Source organism: Cryptomeria japonica, chromosome 6, assembly GCF_030272615.1.
Source record: "Cryptomeria japonica chromosome 6, Sugi_1.0, whole genome shotgun sequence".
NCBI lineage: Eukaryota > Viridiplantae > Streptophyta > Pinopsida > Cupressales > Cupressaceae > Cryptomeria > Cryptomeria japonica.
Genome location: NC_081410.1, coordinates 679,245,975 through 679,273,450, shown reverse-complemented (window position 1 = coordinate 679,273,450; position 27,476 = coordinate 679,245,975). Strand labels below are relative to the sequence as shown.

The following is a 27,476-nucleotide window of genomic DNA, read 5'->3' as shown; positions in this document are numbered from 1 at the left end:
GGAACACTCAGACCTCCCTAACAATAGAATCTTAACAAATAACATACGCAAATTGATAATAGAGGATGACAATAAAATGTTAAACTCTAAAATCAATCACGAAGAAGTTAAAACAGCTCTGGCACAATTTCACGGAGACAAAGCCCCTGGACCGGATGGCTTCCCTGCTAGTTTCTTTTAGAAATGCGGGCACATCTTAGGGGACGAGGTAACTAATGCCTTGGAATCCGCCTGCAATGCAGGGAGATTCCTAAAAGAAATTAATAACACCTTTTTGGCCTTAATTTCAAAGGAGAACCCATTAAAATGGGATGAGTTCAGACCCATTTCTCTATACAACATGATCTATAAGCTACTAGCTAAAGTCATGGCTAATAGATTAAAAAATTTACTGCTTACCATAATATCAGAAGAACAAACAGGCTTTGTACCCAATAGATCAATTTTAGATGGGATTATTATTGTCCAGGAAGCCATCCACTCCTACCAGAACCAAGGGCAGCCTAATATGCTGCTAAAATTAGACATTTAAAAGGCTTATGACAAAGTGGATTGGTACTTCCTCTGCAACTGCATGAAGGCCTTTGGCTTTAACAAACAATGGATAAATTGGGTTTACTTCTGCATATCAAACCCTAGGTTCTCTATCTTACTAAACGGGAAACCGGAAGGCTTCTTTGAAGCCTCCAGAGGACTCATACAAGGGGATCCTTTATCCCCATTCTTATTTATAATTATGTCTGAAGCCCTAGGTAGGAGCTTGGATGCATCACAAAGGTCCAACAAATTGACGGGAATTCAAATCACGAGTGGAGTAGAACCATGCACCCATCAACAGTTTGCTGACGACACAATAATTTTGGGAAAAGGACAGCTAAAGGAAGCTAAGGAAATTAAGAACAAATTACAGTCTTATGGGCTGGCTTCAGGAGAGATGGTAAACAAAGAGAAATCAGAAATATTCTTCTCTAAAATGGAAGCACAGGAGGAATACAGGATAGCTTCGTATCTAGGATACAAAATAGGGCATCTACCATTAACATATTTAGGGATGCCTCTAGACAAAGGTATCAGGACGAATAAACTTTGGGATCCCCTGATTGAAAAAGTGAGGAAGAAGCTGTCATCCTGGAAAGCCTTATGGTTGATAGGGGTAGGAAGACTAACCCTCATAAAAACAGTATTAGCAACAATGCCTATCTATCTTCTATCTTGTATACCACTTCTAAAAGGGACCTATAAAAAACTAACTCAAATAATGAGAGACTTCTATTGGAATGGTGCAGAAGATAAAAACAAAATGAAACTAATATCATGGGAAAAGACATATCGAGAAAAGAGTGATGGAGGCACGGGAATAAGAAAATTACTATGGCAAAATATGGCTTTAGGGGCAAAATTGGCATGGAGAATATATACATCCTCAGAAGCAAAATGGGCCAGAATCCTTAGGAGCAAATACATGTCACAAAATCAGAGAGAGGTAGTATTTAGGGAAACAAATCCACCCAAGGGATCTAGAATCTGGAACTTTATAAGAGAAAGCCGATCACTCATAGTGAACCACCTATCCTGGGATATTCATGATGGCAGAACAACCTTGTTCTGGGAGGATTCCTGGGGTGGCTACCCCCCAATAAATAGTCTAATGAACACAACTGACATTAAAAACCAAATGAAATCTTTATGGGGGAACCATGTAAAGGATTATATGACATTGGCACCCGAATCGACAATGGGATGGACATGGAAAAACATGACCCCATTCTTAGTGGACAATAAAGACCAAGAATTGTTGCAAATTCTAGAGGGCAGAATAATAACACTCAGACCTAGACCTGATGAGCTTATATGGTCAAAGTCAAAGAATGGACAATACAATTGCAAAGATGGCTTTAGAACCATATATGATGAGGCAAACATTATCAAAGACTACACCCCTAACACAATCTATTGGGACAAATTTGGCCTCCCAAAAGATGGCTTCTTTGCTTGGGTGGCATTTCAGGGGAAAGTCCTAACTACGGAACAATTTAAACTTAGAGGTTTTGAAGGGCTCAATTTGTGTCTTATGCAAGAAAGATGAGGAAACAAATGACCACATTTTCACAACCTGTAGCTACACACAGAGATGTTGGTATTGGCTGATGGCACAATTAGGCTGGTCAGGTGCCATCATCCCTTACCTAAAGGATTGGCTCAGAAATTGGCCATTAATCAAAAGGAATAGCATCTTCCACAATCTATGGATATGCAGTCCAACAATAGTAATCTGGGAGGTTTGGAAGGAGAGGAATAGGAGAATCTTTCAGGAAACAGAAATGAAGGTAGAAAACTTGATAGCAAAAATAGAAGCCTCCATCACAGAAACCTCCAATAATAGGAATATGACCATTCCACAACATGATAAGACATTTACAGAGTGGGATAACTATATCAGAAAGCAGTGGATGGGGATCAAAATCCCCCCTTTCTTTAGGAAAGGGAACAAAGATAAGACCAATGATGGAAAAGCATCCAAATGGGTGCCCCCGGAGATTGGATGGTGCAAACTCAATTTTGATGGAGCACCCAGAGGCAATCCAGGGGAGGCAGGGGCAGGATGTATAATTCACTCACATGAAGGGATATGTGTTGGATCGAGCTCCTGATATCTAGGACATTGCACTAACAATAAGGCAGAACTATTGAGCCTAATAGAAGGTTTAAACTTATGCAAAAAATAAAAAATATCCAAATTAGAAATAGAAGGGGACTCGACTATTATTTTTAATGCAATAAGGACCATGACAATGCCAAATTGGGAGTTCAGAAGCTTATTGGATAGAGCCCTCTTGCTAATGGGAAGCTTCTCAGACTACATGATTAGTCACATCTACAAGGAAGCAAACACATTGGCCAATAAGTTAGTCAATTCAGGGGCAGATGGAACAAATAGAAGTACATCATCAACACACAGGCAGTCAGATCTGGATACTCATACGCATACAAAAATTGAGACAAAATCCTAGAAACAATATATTCACAACACATTTACATGTAGAATGGAAGGTATATATAGGTACATGCGCAGATAGAGATATATATGTACGTATACAGGTGTATTTATATAATTATGTGTACACGTGCATATATATGAGCAAAGACATATATGGATGCACACATGCATATATAACTATATATACAGACATATACAGACATATATATATAGTTATAAGCACATGCAATCACATATATACCTATCAATAGTATCCTTAGAGCAGAGACTACTCCCTTCTATAGACACAAACAAATATAAACAAGGTATGGTGGCAGGCACTTAGGGTTTAATACAGACAAGATTATGTCAAAATGGCATACAACTCATACACAGACATATACATATTCACACTCACATAGAGATATACATGAATACCTATATATATACTCAGAGGCGAAAGATGCAAAATACAGCCTGAATCCCTAGCAAACTGGAGGCACTAGGATATAAAACAAATAGAGAATAAATGACAGAGCGATCGACAATCTCAAAACTGATACGACATGACAAGATTGAGATGGCACCTTCGCAGATTTGACAGATACACACATGCAACATCAGCCAGAAATCATCATGAAGATATTGCTCGATTGCTTGAGTAATCATGCACTGACAAGGCAAGGGAGTAAGGCGAATCAATAATCATGAAAAAGATAATCATCACTCCCGTAGTCATACAGCAGGACATTTTGGGGGAAGGGAATATGTCAGAGTTATGAGCAAGCAATCATATAACATACTGAAAGGCAGATAGGTAAACTTCAAGTGACTAGCCTGGCACAACCGGGGTCACAATTTGTAGTATCGACTCTACCGGTTGTCATAACTAGTATATCTTTGCATAGGCATACACCACTTAGCTCTACCTAAAAATGGATTCTGATATTTGTCTCTGCCCTAAGAAGTGTGAAATGTCCTTCATAGGAGAAATTTCTAACAAGAGATGGTTGGTTATCCTGAGAACGGAAGATGATTTGGTCATACATGCGACCAAAAGGATTCTAGGTGATGAGATTATCCTTTCAGAACATAGGAAACAAGTTAACAGTAGCATCCCAATAGGGTTTGCAACAATATTACTGGAGAAGGAAAAGCAGTCACAGTCACATTATGCAGGTTGATTTTCAAAGAAGAATACTTGGGTAACTTGGAAATGGAGATAAAATGTGTGGATTACAATCTACAAACACCTTACCCGGAAGATTACTCCAAAGTGGCGAAAGATTACTCCAAAGTATTTCTAGCCTTAGGTTTCTTTTGAAACCTTTCCTATGTATATATTAGATTAGTCTTTCCGCTTTCCCATTTTAGTTTAGTTTGTTTCCTATTTTGGTTTGGGACCCCTGCCAATTTTGAAAGGAAGTTTGTGTTCTTTGTGCGACATTGGTGTACAACGTCATAGTTTGGCAACCTTTCGCTTCTAAGATCTTAGCTTGGTAGGACACTTAATTTGTCGGGGCACCCCATAAAGAGGTTGGATTATTTTAGATAGCCTTTCATTGCAAAATCCTGTTTCTTGTCAAAACCCATCCCCGACATTGTGATTATTGCACAATACATTTTAAAATCGTATGTAATTAGTTGATCGTTAAAGGGACATTATGTCAATGATAAGATCCGAAGCTCTGCTTCAACGACCACTGTTACCCTCAATCCTGCGTAGGCTTCATTGCCTACTATGCCAAAAAAAAGAAGAAAGAAGAAAAGAAGAGAAAATCGAGAGTAAAGGCGCTTGGAAAGCAGCTTAATATCAAGCATAAAATTGGCAAAAGGAATGCAGGCATCTCTGCCGGTATTGAACAAAAATAAATTTTCTTCTACCGGAAACAAAGCAATCTTTGTGAGCTAACAGGCGATAACTCCGCTGGGGCTATGAACGCTTGCAGGCAGCGGGGCTCTATCTAGGTTGCTTTTGAAGTATCAGCTTGCTGGATGACTTGACATAGTGAAGCATTGATGCCCCAACTCTTTCTAAGCTGGAATGAACTTCACTTGCACACACTGGCTAATCCGATTTTTGCGTGATTCGATTTGAGCCGCAACATTATCTGGTTTTGAAAGACCTTTCTCTATTTTCTTGTCTAATTTGTGGCAGTTAATCGGAGATTCTGGGTTCGGTCCGGACTAACGTCCCTGAAATGACTGGAAGCATTTCTCCAGCAGAGTCACCATTTGTTGTGTGTTGCACACACGCCCTGTCACCGACAGGGTCCCCCTCTTTTCTTTTCTGGCCTTCGTCCTTCTGAGTTTCGAATTTAATTTTTATCCGCCATTTTTGGGATCCAACCAGTGGCAGTGGAGAAATGAGCTCTGTCACCAATAGGAAAGATGAAGCAAAGGGTGAAAACTTGAAACTTTTCAAAACCTCTTTCCAGCCCGAAATTGCAAGGGGCGTTTCACTTAAGACTTTTCAAAATCCCTTTCCACCTCGAAAATCGCCTAACAAGGAAAGAACGTTAAAGTTTAAAAGGCTTGCAAAAGGCCTCTTTAGGCCGAAAATGAAGGAGGTAAAGCGTTTAAGTTAAAAAACTTTTCAAAAGGGCCTTTTAGCCCAAAATTTGCAAACAAGGCAAAATCGTGAACCTTGAAGAAGCTTTTTCATTCTCCCCTTTTAGTCCGAAGTTGCAAGTCAAGGGGAAGGCGTAACTTAAGAGCTTTTAAAAGTCTTTCTAGCCCGAAGTTGGATACGTGAAGGGAGTTTCACTTTAAAATGCCCATTCAACCAAAAAGTCGAAAGTTTACATTTTGACTTCCCAACCCGAAAATTGGATAGGAAAGAGGAATAGTAAAATCGCAAAGTCATAAAGAGTTAAAATGTCTAAAAACTTTTCAAAAGTCCTTCCCTGGCCGAAAATGGCGAAGTTGGCAAAAGTAACGCCCAGCCCGAAAAACGCAAGTTAAGTGAAAATTGCGCAACTTTAAAACTTTTTATTTCAAAAGGGTCCTCTACCCCGGAAAAAATAGAAAGGCGTTTAAAGATAACTAAAACATCTTGCAAAAATCCCCCCCGGCCGAAAATCAAAAAGTTAAGTAGTAAAGCGTTTTACTAAGTTGGCAAAAGATCATTCTATCCTGAAATCTGGTAAATAGTAAAATCGCGAAAGATGATAAAAGGGTGTTAACTTTTGGAGTTTGCATTTTATCCCTCTACCCCAAAAATACCAAAGGGGAGTCAAATCGCAACATTGGAAACTTTTCAAAAGCTTGTTTCACCCCGAAATCGGGCGAACAAGGGATATCACGCGGGTTATAGGTGAGGCGTTTAGTCTTGAAACCCCTAAAATCACAGAGCACAAAGACTGCGGAAGTCTGCATTCCATTTTGTTTGGCTTGAAAATACCAGAGGAGTAAAATTGCGAAGTAGAAAAGGCGTTTTGCAAAGTGGCCCTTTGTCCCGAGAATCGCCATAGTGATATAAAAGTTTAACTTTGGAGTATTTCCAGAATGCCGTCCAGCTCGAAAATACCAATCACGGAAGAGGTAGTGTTAAACTCTCGTTTTTACGGAAACCCTTGCATTCCGAAAACGCAAGTTAGGGGAAGATAACGCGGCATTTTACCTTAGTAGTTCGCAAAGCTTGGCAGTCCAATATCGCGCGGGAAAGAGAAGTAGAAAGGCGCAACATTTTGCAAAATCGCCTAATTCTCCGAAATTTCAAGAATTGCAATTTGTTGAGGGTCGTTTTTAGCCGAAGTTCGTTCATTAATTGGGCAAGTCACTAGGTATGATTCGTTTTTTCTGCTTTAAATCTTTAATGAATGCAAAACTGGTCACTGTGCTTAAACAGATAATGGAGAATTAATCAGATGGTGAAAATTTGTAGATCACAATTTTCTTTTTGAAAGGTATCAAGCAAATCTTGGCGAATTAACCTTGAAATGTGAAATTCAGACTTAGGGAAATTCTGAACGTCTCAAAAAACTGAACTTAGGTAAAACTTTTCTGGCAATTGTTAAAAGATCCAAACCCTCAGCTGCAAGATTGAGCATTTGTTTGCACCATCATAGTTAGTCGGAAGTGGCACCTTTTGAAGCTTGCTCCAATAACAGATTTAAACAATCCAGCTTAATTTCCTATTTCATAGAATTTCGCTTCTAGATAAGCAGGCTCTTTTACTAAAGCATTGTACTTTCTTCAAATTTCGGTTTTCCCATTGATCCTTATGTGCTAACATCATCCTCTATTTTGACTAACCTGTTCACTTCCTTCATCTCGTCTCGTAATTTGCGTCTAGTTGTGCAGGATAAATGCCTAAATCGGCAGTAGAATCCTCAAAAACACCTGGTGCAATCAGAACATCTTGGGTCTCTAAATCTGACATTCCCTGCAAAGGCGAGAAGATGAAATACCAGTACCAAAGAGGAGTGAGGGATTCAAAAGTCCAAAGCATATGGGAGAACATAGGTGATACTGATCTGGGCCACATAGACATTTAGGATCTCAGAAACAGGGTATATTCTCCTAACGCCTATGGCAAGCCTAGGCGAATGATGGAAAGTGGTATCGCTCAGGCAGCAGGCTTCCCCCCATCCGTGCAAAATTATGAGCTGGTAGTTGAGGCTGGCCGACATTATCAGCCAGAGACCAGATTAGTGGTTCTAGAAAATATGGTGCTAGTTGATTTCACATCTGAGGCCATTGGGGAAGCATTTGACATCCCATTTCCTAATAATCCCATTGCTACAACTATAGATGAGGCACAAGTTGCTTACGACATGAACCCTGCTAAATGCAGGACATTGATAAACGAAGAATGGTATAAGGAGAAAAGGCCTCTGAGTATTAGGATCAATAAAAGGACCCCCAGAAGTGACTTTCATAACGAGCATGGCGATATGGTCACCTTACTCAGTCGGGTTATGGGACTTCCCTAGTCTAACTTTTTTGAAGAGTGGATGTTCTACTTTACGGAGTAGGTCTTTGTCGGGAAATCCAAGTTCGATTGGGCTCAGATCATCAGTGATAATATCCATAAACAACTGGTCGAACTTGAGGAAAAGAAGTACTTTACCATGACCTCCTACCTGATTTACATGTTTGCCCTACACCAGCCACTGACAGGATTAATCAAGAAGGGTGAAATCGGGAACGGCCCAAATCAGGTCAAGGTATATGAATGCTACCCTCAACTGCATTACTATGACATAGCTCAAAGAGAAAAAAAAACACTGCTTATGCAATTGGTCAATATGAGCGTTTCAATGACGCCTTTACAATGCGCCTAGTTAGGTTGATGCTTACACATAAGGCTCTCAGAGCAGGCTACCATTTTGGTACAAAAGTATGACACATGGTTCATTCAATTTCCTAGGTTCACCTATATCAGGATAGCCAGCTTTGAGGGAGCACCATTCTGACTTCCACGCTATCCAACACACAAAATAGTCCTTATGGAAGTCGCAAGGCAGGCACATCCAGCGGGCAACTTACTCAGAGAAAAGAAACAGCCCGGATTCACCTTACCTATGATTTTGGGTGCCCTCGATGTGCATTTCAAGAATTCGGTGCAAGCGGATGAATCTCTTGCTGAATTAGCATCTTATGGCCTACAGGAACATTTCCCAAGGAAGTGTTTCAATCATGACAATTTGGCAAAAAGAGCCTATGGCAGGCGCTACAGAGCGAAGGCATCAATTGAGGATTATTGGAGCAACTGTTCCGATGACTATGAGGTCCGACGACGTGTGTATTCGAGGCTAAGTGTGCAGAAAATGTGACTTTATGAGTACCGTTAGGTCCTAGATCAGGTGACAGATTATGACAATTGCTTGCAAGCCCAAGAGTTTGAGGCAGTAAAATATCTCTTGCTGGGCATTGATTGGTCTCAGGACCCGATTATTGATTTTGATGTAGATATGGCAGCTCCAAGAAGGTATACCGATCACTGGTTATCCCAACAGATTGAGAAACTAACCCATGAAGGAATTCAATTTACATACCATATGATGGGTAGTCTCGATACCTAGTTTTCGGAGGATGAGGGAACCTCAAGTGCACCGAAAGAAGAGATTGAGAAACCCGAAAAGAAGAGGAAGAAAGCCAGAGCTAATAGAGGGACTCAGACATCAAAAAGAACTAGAAGGGAAAAGATCCCTATTAGAAGGCCAGAAGTAAGTTCGTCATCCAAAGACCCCAATTCCGAGGATGACGTAGTCGAGCTTGACTATATACCTGCTCTGCCCTCCTAGAGTGATATGGATGCATTCGAGGCTAATAATCCTCTAGCACAAGGTGAGCCAGATGTAGAAGTCAGGATCATTGGTTCTGATGAACCTGGAAATCAAGTTGAGGGAGAAATTCTGCCTATTCAAGAGGCTGGTAGGCGTGAGCTGACCCAGAGAAGTCGGCATGAATTACAATTGAATAGCGCCGACAAGGATGACACCATTGTTGAGGGAGAACGAAAGGGGGATGAGACCCAGGAGTGCGACGAAACTGAAGAACAACCATCACAAGGGGATACCCGACAGTTGTTTAGTGAGGTAGGGGAGAACTCGGCTATGAGTAAGGCACTGGATACTGCATTTGTTCCTTCTATGACAGATCAATTGCAGATAGGCTATGAGCAAGCTGAAACCTCTAAGGAGCAAAGTGGGAATTTGGCCATAGCATCCGAATAGACCATCCCTCAAGACTGGCTAATTGCTCGTGCACAGCGGAAAGCAGTTGTCAAGTCACCTATCAACTTGGAAGATATCTTATCTCGCATTTGGAGAGATTAAGTCCAAAGGTAAGAAAAATCCCAAGACCTACTCTCGGATCACTAAAGATGAGCAAAGGAATTGCACCATCCATATTGCTACCCCACCTGTCGATAAGCGAGTAGATCAAATTGCATTGGCCGATTATAGCATTGCAACCATCCCGATAGGGCAAGCCACCAAAGAGCAAGAAAGGGAAGAGTTCAAGGATTCCGTGCAGAATATGCTTAGATAACTCGACGAAATGATTGCTAAGAGAAACATGTACCGAGTTTGTGCTGAGCAAGTTGAGGGATATATTGATCACTTGCTAAAACCATTGCAACATGCCCCTGAATCCCATATTCCCCCATTTGCATTGGCACAAAGGACTACAACAGAGTTTGAAGGAGTACGTGATACCGCCAAAGCTGTCAAGGAATGGATTTGAGACATTAAGGAAAAGGGAGAGCGGATCATTGAAGATGTAAAGGAAATGGCCCACCACCGAGAGACCATTCTTGTCAAATTGTTCGAGGTAAAGAAGGAGTGTTTCAGGGTCCATGAGGTGGTTGGTACAATTCTTCCCCTCATGAGGGCTTTTTTCTGGACCCACACGCAGATTCCCACTTTGTCCGCTATCCTGGATCCTTACGACATCAGCGTTTTTAAAGAATGGTACTGGACTGCCAACATGAAGAATGACACAAAAGACACCATTAATAAAGAGCACTTTGAATGCGAGGAAATTTTGAAAAACATGAGGGATCTTGGTGGAAAGATCCTTAGATCAATGGTTCTGGGTTGGAAAAATAGTTTGTCCAATGATCAAGTACAACCAGATTGGGAGGATAAATTGAGAATTGATAAGGTCGCATACTCCATGGAGGACCTAGAGTTTGCTAGTGGGTTGCATTCAGACATATTAAGTTTTGAGACTCATCAGTCCTACTGGAAGGATGGGTTAAAGCATGTAGATCGCCACTTGGAGGGTATGCAATATAAAATACGCCATCCTCCCATGCCCCAAAGTATGGTGTTGTTCCAGCTATGCATCAGATTTAAAGAATATGTCCAGGCAGAGTGTACAACAGGTCAGGTTATCTGGAAGGAGTATTTGCACAACGAGGATGAATTTTTGGAAAAAGGGTCTACAGCAGAAAAGGAGAAAGTGCTTTCATAAAGTGCAAGTTTCTTTTAAAAATCTTAAAAAACACTTTTTAGGCATAAAGTTCATTTCTAACTGCCAAAACAGTTGTAAATTTTGAGCTCCGCGCATGTGCACTTTTTGGAGCAGCTTTTTGGGGTAGTTATTAATTACCTTTTTGGTAGTTATTGTTTCTTCTTTTGTTGTTGCTGATATTTTGCCTCCCATTTATGGGTATGGGCAGTTTTGATAGAGGATGAATCTGGCCCACTTGTTTAAGTTTAATCTTGGCCATTCATTCATTTTTGGAATTCTATATAAAGGAATTAGTTCCTCTTTGTAAAAGGAGAAAAACCAAAGATTGTTGCAAAAACTCTGGCAAAATACATATAGGATTTGATGGATGTTAAAGATGTGTTTGTTTTACTGTGAGTGCATGGTCCTCTTCTCCATTTATTTCATATTTATACAACTGTATTTAATTTCAGACAGTTATTTATGCATATATTTGATAGAAAATCTCGGTTCATACCATAGTTGAAAATCTCGGACTCGCCTCGGACTTGGCAAACCAAAAATTTGGACTCGGACTTGGACTCGTGAAAGACTCGTGAAAGACTCGGCAAAAAGAAAAACAGTAGTTTTACAAAAAAACATAAAGAAATTGATGCATTTAGAGAGTATAAGAGCCATAATTGAAACATTACACATGTCACATACTCATAGTTTCAAACTTTCAACTCTAAAATGTATAATACCAAGATTTCTTCAATGCTAATTATGCTGTTATATGGAGCCTAATCAGACTCGGAGGTTAAATTTTCCCTACTTCCATCGGCGCAGTTTCCCCCTATATTTTTCAACGGGGGTTTGGGGGCAGCACCCCCAAGTTGGGGTCAAGGGGCAGTGCCCCTTGCGCACTCCCTGTCGCAATACAGGGCGGGGTCGAGGGGTAGCGCCCCGCGAGGCCAAAAATACTTTTATTATTTTATAAAGGCGTCGGGTGTTATTTTTCTTTTATTTTTCACTCCCTTAGTTATGCCAAATGAAGGCAAAAAAATTAAAAAAAAACTCAATTTTAAAGCCTGCATGACTTTTTTTCTGGGTCGCGCGAGTCCATCTGAAAGACTCACGAGTCCATGCAAAAGACTTGCGAGTCTTTTAGATGGACTCGCTAGGACTCACCTCGTGCGCTAGCATATCCCTTTTATCTAACCCGTTTTGTTTCCTTCATCTCGTCTCGTAATCTGCGTCCGACTATGCAAGATAGATGCCTAAATCTGCGGTAGAGTCCTCAAAGACACCTGGTGCAACCAAAACGTCCCGAGCTTCTAAGTCAGACATCCCTCGCATAGGCGAAAAGATGAAATATCAGTATCAGAGAGGAGGACTGAGGGAATCAAAGGTCTAGAGCATATGGGAAAATGTAGGTGATACTGACCTAGGCCACATTGATATTCAAGACTTTAGAGGCAGAGTATTCTCCCCTAACGCCTATGGCAAGCCGAGGCGAATGACGGAAAGTGGTATCGCCCAGGCAGCAGGATTTCCCCCATCAGTGCAGAATTATGAGCTGGTAGTAGAGGCTGCCCGACATTACCAACCAAACACCAGATTGGTGGCCCTTGAGAATATGGTCCTAGCTGACTTCACTCATGAGGCTATTGGTGACGCATTCGACATCCCCTTCCCGAACAACCCCATAGCAACAACTATAGATGAAGCGCAAGTGGCATATGATATGAACCCTGCCAAATGCAGGACATTAATAAATGAGGAGTGGTACAAGGAGAGAAGACCTCCAAGCATCAGAATTGGGGAAAAGATCCCCCAGAAGCGACTTTCATAATGAGCATGGAGATATGGTCTCATTGCTCAACAGGGTTATGGGACTTCCCCAATCGAACTTTTTTGAAGAGTGGATGTTCTATTTTACAAAGCAAGTCTTCGCCGGGAAATCCAAGTTCAACTGGCCCCAAATCATAAGTGACAATATCCATACCTAGTTGCTCGAACTTGAAGAGAAAAAGTACTTCGCCATGACATCTTATCTAGTCTATATGTTCGCTTGACACCAGCCACTGCCAGGTTTGATCATGAAAGGTGAAATTGGGAACAAGCCCAATCAGGTGAAGGTGTATGATTGCTATCCACAATTACATTATTAGGATATAGCTCAGAGGGAAAAGAACAACCTTGCTTATGCAGTTGGTCAGTATGAGCCTGTCAATGACGCCTTCACAATGCGCCTGGTTAGGCTGATGCAAGGGGGATTACACATAAGGCTCTCAGAGCAAGCTACCATTTTGGTACAGAGGTATGGCGCCTAGTTCATTCAGTTCCCAAGATTCTCCTCTATCCGAATAGTTGGCTTTAAAGGCGCTCCTTTCCGACTTCCACGATATCCAACCGACAAAATAGTTCTTCTGGAAGTTGCAAGGTAGGCTTGTCCGGCGAACAGTTTACTCAGAGACAAGAAGCAGTCCGGGTTCGCCTTCCCTATGATTTTAGGTAACCTCAACGTCCATTTAAAGAATCCAGCTCATGCCGAAGAATCCCTTGCTGAGTTAGCCTCTTATGGCCTACAAGAACATTTCCCAAGGAAATGTTTTGATCATGACAATTTGGTGAAGAGAGCCTATGGCAGGCGCTACAGAGCAAAAGAATCAATTGAAGATTATTGGAAGAATTGTTCTGATGACTATGAGGTCTGACGACGCGAATATTCAAGGTTAAGTGTGCAGCAAATGCGACTTTATGAATACCGTTGGGTCCGGGATCAGTTAATGGATTTTGGAAATTGCTTACAAGTTCGGGAGTTTGAGGCAGTAAGGCATCTCTTGCCAGACATCGATTGGTCACAGGATCCAGTCACTGATTTTGAGGCAGTTATGGCAGCCTCGGGAAGGTACACTAATTAGTGGTTACACCAACGGATTGAGTGGCTAATTCATGAGGGAGTCCTGTTCACCTACCATATGATGGGTAGCCTTGATTCTCAGTCCTCTGAAGATGAGGGAACCTCAAGTGCACCTAAGGAAGAGGTTGAAAAGATTGAAAAAAGAAAGAAAGCCAAAGCCAGCAGAGGGACTCGAACACCAAAAAGGACAAGAAGGGAGAAGATCCCTATTAGGAGGCCAGAGTTCACTTCATCATCAAAAGACCCCAGTTCCGAGGATGATGTAATTGAACTAGATTATATACCTGCTCCGCCTTCCTAGAGCGATGTTGATGCATTCGGAGCTGATGATCCTCCTGCACAAGACAGGCTAAATACAGAGGTGAGGGTCATTGAGTTTGGCGAACCTGAGAATCAAGTTGAGGAAGGAGAAATTCCGTCCACTCAAGGGGTTGATGTGCATGAACCCACCCAGGGGAGCCGCCATGAATTGCAACTGCATAGTACTGCCAGGGATGACACCACTGTTGAAGGAGAGCAAAGGACAGATGAGACCCGTGGGCCTGATAGAACTGAAGAACAACCATCACATTGAGATACCAGACAGTTGTTCAACGAAGTAGGAGAGAATTCAGCTGCAAGCAAAGGACTAGACACTTCCTCCACTCCTATAACAGATCAGTTGCAGATATGCAATGAACCAGCTGAAAGCATTAAAGAGGAGTGGGAATTTAACCATAGCATCCAGGCAGACCATACCTAAAGATTGGTTAGTTGCTCGAGCTCAGCGAAAGGCAGCCACCAAGCCACCCATCGATTTGGAGGACATTTTCTCTCGCATAGGGGAAGCAAAGTCCAATGGGAAGAAAAAGCCTAAAGCCTATTCCCGAATAACCAAGGATGAACAAAGGAACCGTACCATCCATATCGCCACCCCACCTGTCGATAAGCCAACAGATCAAGTTACATTGGCTGATTATAGCATCACAACCATCCCAATCAGACGAGCCACCAAGGAACAGGAAAGGGAGGAGTTCAAAGACTCCGAGCAAAACATGCTTAGGCAACTTGAAGAGATAACTGCTGAGAAAAACATATATCGAGTTCGTGTTGAGTAGGCCGAGGGGTACATTGATCACCTACTGAGACCATTGCATAATGCCCCCGAATCCCATGTTCCCCCATCAACATTGGCGCAAAGATCAACCACAGAATTTGAAGGAGTACGAGATACCGCCAAGGCTATCAAGGAATGGATGCGAAGCATTAAAGAAAGGGGAGAGCTAATCATTAAGAGGTAAATGAAATGGCCCACCACCGAGAGACCATTTTGGTCAAATTATTCGAGGTAAAGAGGGAATGCCTTAGGGTTCATGAGGTAGTTGCTACAACCCTTCCCCTCGTAGGGGATCTTTTCTGGACCCATGCTCAAATTCCTACATTGTCCGCCATCCTGGATCCCTATAACATCAGCACTTTTAAAGAATGGTACTGGACCATCACAATGAAGAGCGAAACAAAAGATACCATTAACAAAGAGCAGGCGGAATGCGAGGAAATCTTGAGAAACATGAGGGACGTCGGTGGCAAGATCCTCCGATCAAAGGTTTTGGGTTGGAAAAATAGTTTGTCCGATGACGTAGTGCAGCCCGATTGGGAGGATAGATTGAGAATGGATAAGATCGCCTACTCCACGGAGGACATGGAGTTTGCCAGTGGGTTATATTCAGACATTTTGTGTTTTGAGGCTAATCGGTCCAGCTGGCAAGATGGTTTAAAGCACATAGATCGTCATTTGGAAGGCATGCAATATAAGATACGCCATCCTCCTATGCCTCAGTTCATGGTACTGTTCTAGCTGTGCATTAGGTTTCAGGCGTATGTTCGTGAAGAACGTACAGTAGGTCAGGACCTCTGGAAAGAATATTTGCGTGACGAGGATGAATTTCTAGAAAAGGAATCTGCAGTAGAAAAGGAAAAAGTGCCTTCATAAAATACATATTTCTTTTAAAATTTAAAAAAAAGGCACTTTTGGCCATAAAGTTCATATCTGACTACCAAGTCAGCTGTAAATTTTGAGCTCCGTGCATGTGCACTTTTTGAGCTGTTATGGATAGTTATTAATTACCTTTTTTAGGTAGTTATTGTTCCTCTTTGGGTGGTTGTTGATATTTACCTTCTATTTATGGGTATGGGTACCATTTTGTACAAATGAATCTGGGCCACTTGTTTTGTTTAGATCTTGGCCATTCATCTATTTCTGGAAATCTGTTTAAAGGGACTGGTTTTCCCTTATTTTTGTAAGAAGTTTAAGATTGTTGTTGAAGCTCTGGCGAAATTTACACAGGATTAATGAAAAATTAAAGCTGTTTCATTTCTTTGTGAGTGGATGGTCTCCTTCTTCACCATTTAAATTATTCTATTATGTCTTTTATTTTCAGATAGCATTTTTTTTAGGATAAACATCTGATAGAATCCTTGCTGTTCATACCATTAAGGACTGACTGATTGTCATTCCCCTTGCATGGTTAATCTGAACCAACTTATATGCTCAGTTTGGTTATTAAACATTAAGTGAATGAATGTTAAAATTCTGAATTTATGTTTAGTAGCATGAAAATCTAGTTCTCCTTGGAGATTGCACTGGATTTTTTACAGCATTGTACTTAAATAGCTAATAATGTTAAATCTGGTTATTTTGGAGGTTTCTGTTTGTTTTTCTTGAACATGTTATCTTAGTTAATTAATCAGATTTTCTATATCTCTTTTCCCTATCCTTCTTTTTCCCTTTTTTTTACCAAGAAGAAACCACAGTCCAGCTGAGTTAGTATCGATCCAACTGAAATCTACCAGTACAAGACTGTTAAACTTTAGGGAACCCATTCGAAAGTTGTTCATCTAACCTTAAGTCCCCTTTGTGTTTCCAACAAAACACATCAAACCACTAAGTTATCCTGCAGTCAAGACCTGACAACCAAAACATTGAGGTAATCCCCTTTGATCAAATAAAAAACAGCATTAGAGATTTCCTTATTTCAAGAGAGGATAGGATTCTTAGTATTCTATTCTGCGTTGGCCGGATGGAACAGCAGCGATGCGATTTCAGACACGTCAACACAGAGGTCACATAAATACTTTAGGGCAGCAACCAACAATGGTCTTCAAATTGTTATAGTCCCAATGCAAAGAACAATGAAAATGGTCTGTCCTATGAAGAGATCAAAGAGAAGAAAGTATGATAGTGAGAGGAAGGAAATTGGCAAGAAGACAATGGCAAGCATGTTTCCAAATGAAGTATAGTAGTGACAATGATGAAAGTTTATGCAAATTGACTATATACAATAGAAGAGATGATGGACAGTCTTGTTGAAGTTTTATAGAAAGGTAGAGGTTTGTCCATGATAGTTGATAGGGTGCTAGTGTGATAAATGGACAGACAAAAGCCAAAGGAAAGAATTGTCACGAGTGGCAAAAAGAGAATACAGTTTATGAAGGTGCTATTAATTGTGTGATGATAGAACATTTAAAAGAAAGGGAGGACTAAGAACAAATCTTATGAAGCTTTACAAGAAAGAAAACCCTTAATACCAAGTACCATTGGAGCATTCAAAGAATAGATAAAATACATGAAGACAGTCACCGAGTCATTTAAAGTACAATGACAGTCCCCACTGGAGGAAGGCGTTGTTTGTAATGTCACCTTCCGTTTGACGGACAAATAAAAGATGGAAATTTGCTAGTCTTTTCTATTCCCAGAGGCTAGAGGTAAATTTAATTAATAAGGGAATAAAAATATAATTAAATATGAAAGGGAGAAAAGCCAAGTATTTAATCTTTCATATTTAATTATTTTAATGGGGCCACTTTAAGTAATGGTTCGATTTTTACCTAGGCCAACTTAAAGACAAGGTGGTGGGGGGGGGGGAAGCGATTTTTCTCATTGGCCAATTAATTTATAAGGCGAATCATATCAAATGCATAATCGCTCGTAATAAAGAATTAAATATGGAGCCAATGGTTATAATGTTTTTATGAGGCGGCCTCCTTAATTTTGTAAAGTTATTTCAATTTCAATTAAAGAACAAGTTATGAACTATGTATGCTATAAATGTATATGAGGAATCATGTTGATGTCTAATAATTCTGATTTTATCTGCAGGTCTGAAAGAGAGAGATCATTTTATGTTTTCTATCTCCTCCAAATGAATTCAATTGGTATATATATCATTTAGGCAACCGGTCAATTGGTGTATTGACCGGTCATGCCTTTTAGGCATGACCGATCTATGCACCCATTCATCGGTGCCTTTGTAATTATACCATTAACACAAGGCTGTTTATCAGTTCAAAACCTCGATAGCATATTGTAATATAATATAATGATTGATCAAGATAATGAATCAGTTCATGTAAACACCGATGATTCAAAAATGCACGATGTATGTAATCCAACCGGTGCAGTTGTTAACCACTGTTAATTCCAAATGAAGCGGTGTATGTATTAAGCCCGATAACAAATATGCCCGATGATTAAACCTGATAACAGATGTGGATCGGTGCCAATAGTTATGCACCCGATAGCAAGTATGTATCGGCTAATAACCCGATAACTTATAGCATTTAATATGCTAAGCAATGTTTGTAAAATCTGATAATCATATGCAATATAAGTTTAGACATGAAGCATGTAAATAACAGAACAAGGAAGGTTAGAAATATCTTATCTTGCATAAGCTACCATGCATTAACACTCCCTCTTAGCTTTGGAAGATAGATAAGGCAACCTGCATCACATTTCCTTTTCATAACTAAGATAATGTCAATCAACAAAAATCATTTATACATGAGAAGTATCATCAAGACATATGATACAAAATAGAAAAACATCACCTGAGTATGTGACATAAAGTATTATTTAACATGTGATAAAAGTAAGAGAATCATCACCTGATCATGTGAGAAATCACCAAAACATGTGATTTGTAAGATTCATCAAGATATCATCTAACACGTGATATTAGTATTGCCTAACACGCAATACTTAAGGATAAGTCTATGAGAAAGGTTAGTTTCTCATCATATCCAAGTTGTGATAAGTGCAATAACATTTGTAAATGTTTATCACAACATAGTCATGGCAAATCCATGACTTACCAGAGATCCAATCATGATCAATGGTTGAGATATCCCCTACACGTGATATCAGTATTGCCTAACACGCAATACAAGGATAACCATATGAGAAGTGCTTAATTTCTCATTATATCCAAATTGTGATAATGCAATAACATTTGTGCAAATGTTGTATCACAACATGGTCATGGCACATCCATGACTTACTAGTGATCCAACATGATTACTGGTTTGACTATCATAAGATCGTCACCTTATGATGTCTACATACAAGTGTTCAGTATCTGAGAGATCGTCACCTCTTAGATATGAACACAGGTGGCAAGAAGCCAAGAGATAGTCCAGACATGACAGAGAAGTTTACACATTAAACATCTTAAATATATGTAAGTATAGATTACAAAGCAGATTACCTTTCTATCATACCTAAACCCTTTCTGAAGTGATCAACCTTCACTCTGGAAAGTGGTTTGGTCAGAATATCTGCAGTCTGATCTCCTGTACACACATATTCTAACTTTATCACTTTCCTGTCAACCATATCTCGTACATAGTGATATGGAATCTCAATATGTTTGGACCTGTCATGAAATACTGGATTTACAGAAAGTTTTATACAGCTTTGATTATCACACTGAATAACTGTAGGTTTCATAGGTTCTCCAAATAATCCCACGAGCAATTTCCTTAGCCATACTGCTTCTCGGGCAGCCATTGAAGCTGCAATATATTCAGCCTCTGTGGAACTCTGAGCTACTGAAGATTGTTTTCTGCTGATCCAGGATATCATGGCTGACCCTAAACTGAAGCAACACCCTGAAGTGCTCTTTCTGTCAGTCACACTACCAGTCCAATCTGAATTTGTAAATCCATGTAGATCTATGTCAACCTTTTCATATTTAAGACCAAGCTTTAGGGTACCTTGTAGATATCTCATTATATGCTTTACTACAACCAGGTGTATCTCCTTAGGTTCACACATGAACTGACTTAAGGCATTAACAGCATAGCAGATATCTGGCCTTGTATTTACTAGATACATCAGGGACCCAATCATCTGCCTGTATTGAGTGGGGTCAGTAGGTCTTGATTTTGCTGCTGCTTCTTTAAGTTTATGGAAGTTGGTTTCCATAGGAGAGGTCATGGGTCCATAGTGTCTTTGATGGAGGATCTCTTTGGCCAAGCCAACACCTTGTTTTCCATGAAGGTCACTCTGTATCCTTGATCTTCTAGTGCTGATATGGAGATTAGATTTCTTTTGATGCCTGGAACATATAGTACTTCTTCAAGTTGTAGTGACATGCCTGACTTCAGTTTGATGGTGCAGGTTCCAATTCCTCTGACTGGATGTGAAGAATCGTCTCCGATGGTTACTTCCTCATCATCTTTCTCTATCATGGAGTCTAGTATTTCTCTAAAGCCGGTGATGTGTCTGGATGAACCACTGTCGATCACCCATGAGTTAGATTTGTTTGAAGTATGGCTTGTGAGTGCTGAGTAAAGGACATAGTTCTCGGAGTCATTTTCTTTTCTAGATTTCTTCACTTTTGCAAATGTGGCTTGCTTCCCTTTCTCCGGACAGTTTGCAACATAGTGTCCGAATTTGTCACACCTATAACATTGAACATGTGATAGGTCTTTCTTAGAAGTGTTCTTGCCTTGTTTGGCTTTTCTTTTCTTGAATTGCTTCTTTTTGTACCTTTTATTGATGTTTGTATTTAGGATTTGCAAGTCTTCATCTATATTCTTCTGTTTTATTCCTACTTTGTTCAATCGGGATTCTTCTTGTAGACAGTCATCTCTTAGTCTTTCAAACTTAGGATATTTGGACCTTGCACTGATGCCTTGGACGAATGTGCTCCATCTACTAGGCAACCCATCTAAAGCAATGAGTGTTAGTTCTTTGCCTCGGATCTCGTAGTCCAAAGTTGCAAGTTCATCTTTTATAACTGATATCCGCATGAAGTAGGCGTTGATTGTCTCCCCTTTGTTCATGGTGATATGATTTATTTCTCGTTTTAATGCTAGAGTACGACTTGCATTTGATATCTCAAATGTCTTTTCAAGTGCCTTGAACATTTTATAAGCCGTCTCCTGCTTTTTAATGATGGGCATTATATTATTTCTTACCCCATCCACTATTATTTTAATAGCCTTATCATTTCCCTCGATCCATGTGGATTTCTCGGTTTCATCTTCTGGTTGAGCACTTTCAGTTTGGACATATGAATCAACTTTGTTTTCTCTTAAAATCATTTTGATTCTAAACTTCCAAGCTGAAAAATCTTCGCTACCTCCGAGTCTATCTTCGAATCTGATAGCGTTGGCCATTATGGAAATGTGATGTAGTTTGTAACTTAGTCCTTGAATTTTATCAAAATTGAATAGCCTTAGGTTCGATTACCTTGGCTCTGATACCATGTAAAGTTATTTCAATTTCAATTAAAGAACAAGTTATGAACTATGTATGCTATAAATGTATATGAGGAATTATGTTGATGTCTGATAATTCTGATTTTATCTGCAGGTTTGAAAGAGAGAGATCATTTTATGTTTTCTATCTCCTCCAAATGAATTCAATTGGGATATATATCATTTAGGCAACCGGTCAATTGGTGTATTGACCGGTCATGCCTTTTAGGCATGACCGATCAATGCACCCATTGATCGGTGCCTTTGTAATTATACCATTAACACAAGGCTGTTTATCGGTTCAAAACCTCGATAGCATATTGTAATATAATATAATGATTGATCAAGATAATGAAGCAGTTCATGTAAACACCGATGGTTAAAAAATGCACGATGTATGTAATCCAACCGGTGCAGTTGTTAACCACTGTTAATTCCAAATGAAGCGGTGTATGTATTAAGCCCGATAACAAATATGCCCGATGATTAAGCCCGATAACAGATGTGGATCGGTGCCAATAGTTATGCACCCGATAGCAAGTATGTATCGGCTAATAACTCGATAACTTATAGCATTTAATATGCTAAGCAATGTTTGTAAAATCGGATAATCATATGCAATATAAGTTTAGACATGAAGCATGTAAATAACAGAACAAGGAAGGTTAGAAATATCTTATCTTGCATAAGCTACCATGCATTAACAAATTTAAGTTTTGAAATACAATAGCATTCAAAATGTTCTTTTTATTATAAAAGGTCTGATACATGTCAGTGACATTATAAGAAGAATCAAGGGGGGTTAGAGGACATTATTCATGATTATTGTTTTTGGTCTAATGTATTCTGTCACATATTATATTCACTGAGCTCTGGACGAAACCCTAGAGTCTGTTCTAGACGCAAAACCAAAGTACACCGGTGGCAATCTCCATCACCAATTTGCTGAATCAATCTTTCATTTCCAGTGGCCAGGTAGCTGCTAGATTGGTGCATAGAGACTTTGATGTTTTGTAGATATAAGACGTGGGTTTAATTATTGGGGCCAAGGCTATGGATAGTGGTGAAATAGTTCTATAGACTGTCCATACTTCTGAAGATTATTATGTAAAAGTTCGACTAAGGAGTGTTCTGCCTTGCTGTGAATTCATATATATCTTATTGTGAAGCGATTGTTAATGTTGGCATGGTTGATCATGTGGTATGGTGGCGTGAGTAATGTTTAAGCTTATCACCATTATATTATGGCTGCTGTATCATCCGGCTGGGCCCGACTCAACATCTCTCCAGAATCCGATATAGAAGATTGAAGTCTACTGCATCTTGGATATCCTCTCACCATGTTTGGATCCAACCCTTCCATGTTATGTTTATGAAGCAAGTTCCAGGTAAGGAATGATTATGCTTAATACTGATGCATGATGGGCATTCTTTTGTATGAAGTTTCAGTCTGAAACTAAGTGTATCAGTCATAATTTATTGAACAGTAAGCTCTGATTTATGCTTCTCATGATGCAATTTCCTTAAGTGTCTATTGCCTAGATTATATGCAAGTGTTGATTATCATTTCCATGCATTATTATATGGTTTGGCATCAAACATAAACCCACAAACTCAAACAACAAACAAGAAACCTGACAACCAGACAATTCATGCAAAGTGTTTGACGAAATGTCAAACCCAACAAACTGAAATTTTAAGGGCAGAATTATAATGGATCTTTACATTGTCATAGTCATAAAGGTTATTCTTCACCATTTCATAGATATACAAACACATTTTATAATAGTTACAAGTCAAGGCCCAACTAAGATAGTCATAGGATTTCAGGTTGGTAGCCTTCATGTCTAACCAATATCCATCTCCTGTTTGAGGACAAGTAGGAATGTAGTTGGGGGGAAGTGATGAGCTTAGAAATTGTCCTGTTTATTTCTTGATTTATGACACTTTACTCCATGTTTATAATGCCATTCCCTATATTTCTAAACTTCACCTTAATTCCATGAAGCATTGACTATAATAAATGATTATTAATAATTTTTTGTATTTTTAGTTAGTTGATGATAAATTATGGTAATATCTTATGATGAGTAGTGATAATTAAATGTTAAAGTATTTGTGGAAGTATTGACTTGTTGATGTACTTAAAAGGAAAGCGAATCAGTTGATAGTTGCTAGCACACAACCACTTCTGGAATTAAAGAGGAAAATGAAGATATCTCACTCATTTCTCAATGAAATTTTGATTTCCAAAATGATCTGGAAAGCTGAAAAGAGGGGAACAAAACTTGAAAGGCACTTGAAGAAATTCATAAAATTGAGTGAGCTATTCATGACAAAAGTTGATTGACGTGAAAAGTGGTGAGTTGGAAGGCAACACACTTAGTCAAATTGCCACCATTTATTATAATTTGAGTTCCAATTTGAAAAGAAATTTGATATGAATTGCCATATGTTTGTGCACACCAACATAATCAGTTTTGTCATAAAAGAGTTCAAACAAAACTCCTTTCCAACCGGTTAGATGAACAATTGTAATTGGACTCTATTTTCTAGTCATTGTTCTTGTCACTTGGAAATAATCCTCTTCCTGATTTCAATTAGACAAATGAAGTAATACAATCTCTTGAGAGACATGTCTTTTACTTAAGGGGTGCAACCATTCGGTGATGAAAGATATATAAGCCAATCAAATCATTCACTCCAATCATCGTGGAATTTTATATTTTGTCTATAATCCAGTCTGGACCACTCTTAAAGAGCTAATGCCACAGGCACATTATCAGGAACACACATATATCGTTTCATATTAGAGACAACACCCTCTTTGTTGCAAGCACATAACTTTATATCTAGAACAGCAACATATCACTGTAAAGTGATACTAATATCTATAATCTGCATATTTATATCGGTGGATCAGACACAGCAGCCTTATAGCTTTATAGCTATCTTTATACGGAGGACCATTGCACAATTAACATCAGCATATCAGGAAGAGCAAGGACCACTTAGCATCTGTAAATTCGTAAGGAGCAGCAGAATCCTGTACATATTTGCATATATTTGAAGTATTGAATCAGACACAGCAGTATCTAGTTATTACAGATTCATTTGCATGTTTAATAATCTTCAAATCTGAGACAGCAATTAATCTTATTGTGCATATATCGGTTATATTTCATAATTTCTATCATTTACAAGGTAACTTCAGCATATGGTCAAGACTCAAGATCATTAAGGAAAGAGATCAATTGAATTTGATAATTGATATATGATTGTCCCTATTTTCCAAGTAATTAGATAAGGGGACATTACATAGATTGGGAGTCTGAACATTTTCACATAGTTGCCTATATCAATTTATTAAGGATTATTCATCTTGTATTCCCTCACTAACCTTATCATGGTGGTTTGCAATATTTTGACAGATAGATTGGGAGTCTAAACATTTTCACATAGTTGCCTATATCAATTTATTAGGGATTATTCATCAAATACATCCTTATACATATATTAGAGCCCACACATCAAGCATACATATTACATACATATCTATGCATATCGCAACTGAATAGTAATGCTACAACCTGTAACAAATTAGGATTTCTGTTCTGATCTCTATCTGCCTGATTGCCATTCTGGAATTTGCTGATCTCTTTCCATGCCCTTCCTCCCAAATGGAGTTCTTCTCCTTATATCTTCCTTTCTATGTGTGGAGTCACACCCTTCCACCATTAATACCCTTTGAAGAGTTACAACCGTTCATGCTGCTTAATAAACAAATACTTATTACTCACCATTGCTGCCTCTTGTCCACAAGTTAGTTGGCCATAATTGTAATCGCTACCTTGCTTATTCCTAATTGCTACTTTATTGGGATATTTCAATCACTGCCCTTTTAATTGCTAACCAGGCCAGCTGGCTGCCTTATTATATTATTCTTTGCTTCCTATATTAATTTACTGATGCTCCCATTTCTGATTTTCGATTCCTACTTCTCTCCCTTAGATATCTTCCACGGTGGAGAGTCATGTCCCTTAGTTAGGTTGGTCCTTATTTAATTTAATGAGTTTAAATAATTTCCATCACGTGGTCAGTCCTTAGTCTAGTTGGCTTTCATTTGCTTGTATTATTATTTACTTATCTATTTATTCCTCAAATCAGCCCTAAAGATTGGTTTAACCTAGGTTGGCCCTCTTAAATAAATATTATCATTTTTTCTTGTTTTTAATTTGGATGTCAGGGTATATATATAAAATACTGCAATCTATATCAATCGTAGGTGGGGCACGACATCTTAATTTGGGGCAAATTCATTAATGACTATGTAAGGAACATTTTAATATAAAAACTGTATGTTAGGGTATTTCTTAGCAGTTGTTTTTTATCTGTTGTGGCCTCGCGTAAAAGGAACTGCATCTATACGAGACTTCCCATTGAAAACATTCTTTATGGTCAATTGCATAAGAAAGAAATAAAGAAATTTTATGGTTGTCCTAAAATGCCCAGAGATAGGGCATTGGGACTCAAAGAGTACATTCGGTTATAAACTTATAAGAGAGAAGTGTGAGGATAAATGTACTCTATATTAGAAAATAAAAAGTCACAATATGAGGCACTAAACAAACATAATTTAAAGTGGGTCAACCTAAAACAGTAAAATCCAAATTTTAAAAAGTTAGATCCCTCAAGGAAGCATGCAGCTGATGAAGATGAGAGCAGGAAATGATGAGAAGAGGCTTGCAATGTTATATATGTGTACCAAGGCTTGGGCCTAATGAACTGGTAACATCACTTTATATCAAAGCAAAAGCGGTTATGAAGGATCTGATAATGTTTGTAGGGGAATATTTAGTGCTGATGGGGCCATCTAGGAAACTACTTGTGAGGCTGTAAATTCTATTTGATGATCACATGTATAAATATGCTTCCAGCACCAAGACTAATAGAAGTCTTTATATCCATTCAGATGTTGTTTGTGGATGTGCTACTTCTGTTATTTATTTTATAGGTTATTCTGAATGATATGTATTCTCATCATTATCAATATTGCTAATCTTTGGACCTGCAGATTGATAACAAATTTTAAACAATGGAAATTTAAATTGACTTTACTGCTGCTAAGCTGGAATTCATTTCACATGATTTTTTGTTCTTTATAACCAATATGCCAAGCTGTTCTCACATTTGTGAACTTACAAGATGCCATTATCTATTTTGTTTTAGTTCATCCTTGATGAACTTAAATTATTGAGCATTCTAGCACAGAATGTCCTTGTATCTTGACTCTTGATCTCCTTTCAGCCCATAAGTTTATCCTGTATTGAAAGCATTATTCTGTAATCTCTCATGTTGTTTGGAAGGTTTTAGGGAGTGAATATTTCATCATGGCATGTTCATTCCCTGACTTCAATATGATAAATGATCATTGAATGAGCTATTGCATTGGACCATGAGAGTCAAGAGAACATGTTGTTGTGTTTGTCAGGAATCAATCTAGTGAGTATGATTTCCAAGCTTGAGGATCAACAGTCATCTTCACTCTGTGTTGTGGTTGCAGAAAATACCGCCAAATTTTGTTAAACAAATCAAAGATCGGATGGGTCCAGATGTTATTCTTGAAGGCCCTAGTGGACAACTTTGGCCTGCAGAATTATGTTGCACGGGCACAGGAATGACTATTGAACATGGCTGGAAAAGCTTTGTATCTGATCATAGCATAGAGTTTGGAGATTTCTTAGTTTTTAAGCATGCTGGGAAATCCCATTTTATTATCCAAATATTTGGACGAAGTGGTTGTGAGAAGCAAAGTGCTTTCACTGTGACAAGTATTGAATCCCTAATGGAAGAAAAAGACAAAATGCAAAATACCCAAAGCCTTTTTTTTCTTGAAAACAATCTGCCAACTGGCATCAAAGACAAGACTGGAGAAGATAGGATAGATACAAGGAATTCAGCCATGCCATGCATTACAGTACCAGATGACAAGATGCACAGATCTGTTACAAGGAAAACAAGTAAGTGAGACTTTTTCTTTGTCACATGATAAACTTTTAACTTAAAGTGAGAGTTGCTATACAAGATGCAGAGCTCTGTTACATGAAAAGTTTAGTAGTAAAACTGTTATTAAGTTAGGGCCTAGAAAGTAGAAGAGATGATGCA

The 27,476-nt window shown here is 39.0% G+C and overlaps 1 protein-coding gene across 2 annotated transcripts in view; it reads left to right on the top strand.

Annotated features, from left to right (window-relative positions):
* Window positions 1-27,476, top strand: part of LOC131069244 (B3 domain-containing protein Os01g0723500) — a 114,618-nt gene that overhangs the window by 27,659 nt on the left and 59,483 nt on the right. The window contains exons 1-2 of one of the 2 annotated variants that reach the window (XM_058004608.2): window positions 22,548-22,699; window positions 26,875-27,331. In XM_058004608.2, coding sequence (XP_057860591.2) covers window positions 26,914-27,331 — 418 coding nt within the window. In that variant the 5' untranslated portion in view covers window positions 22,548-22,699; window positions 26,875-26,913. Of the gene's footprint in view, window positions 1-22,547; window positions 22,700-26,874; window positions 27,332-27,476 lie in introns of those variants that run through there. The other variant, XM_058004607.2, reaches the window with a different exon arrangement.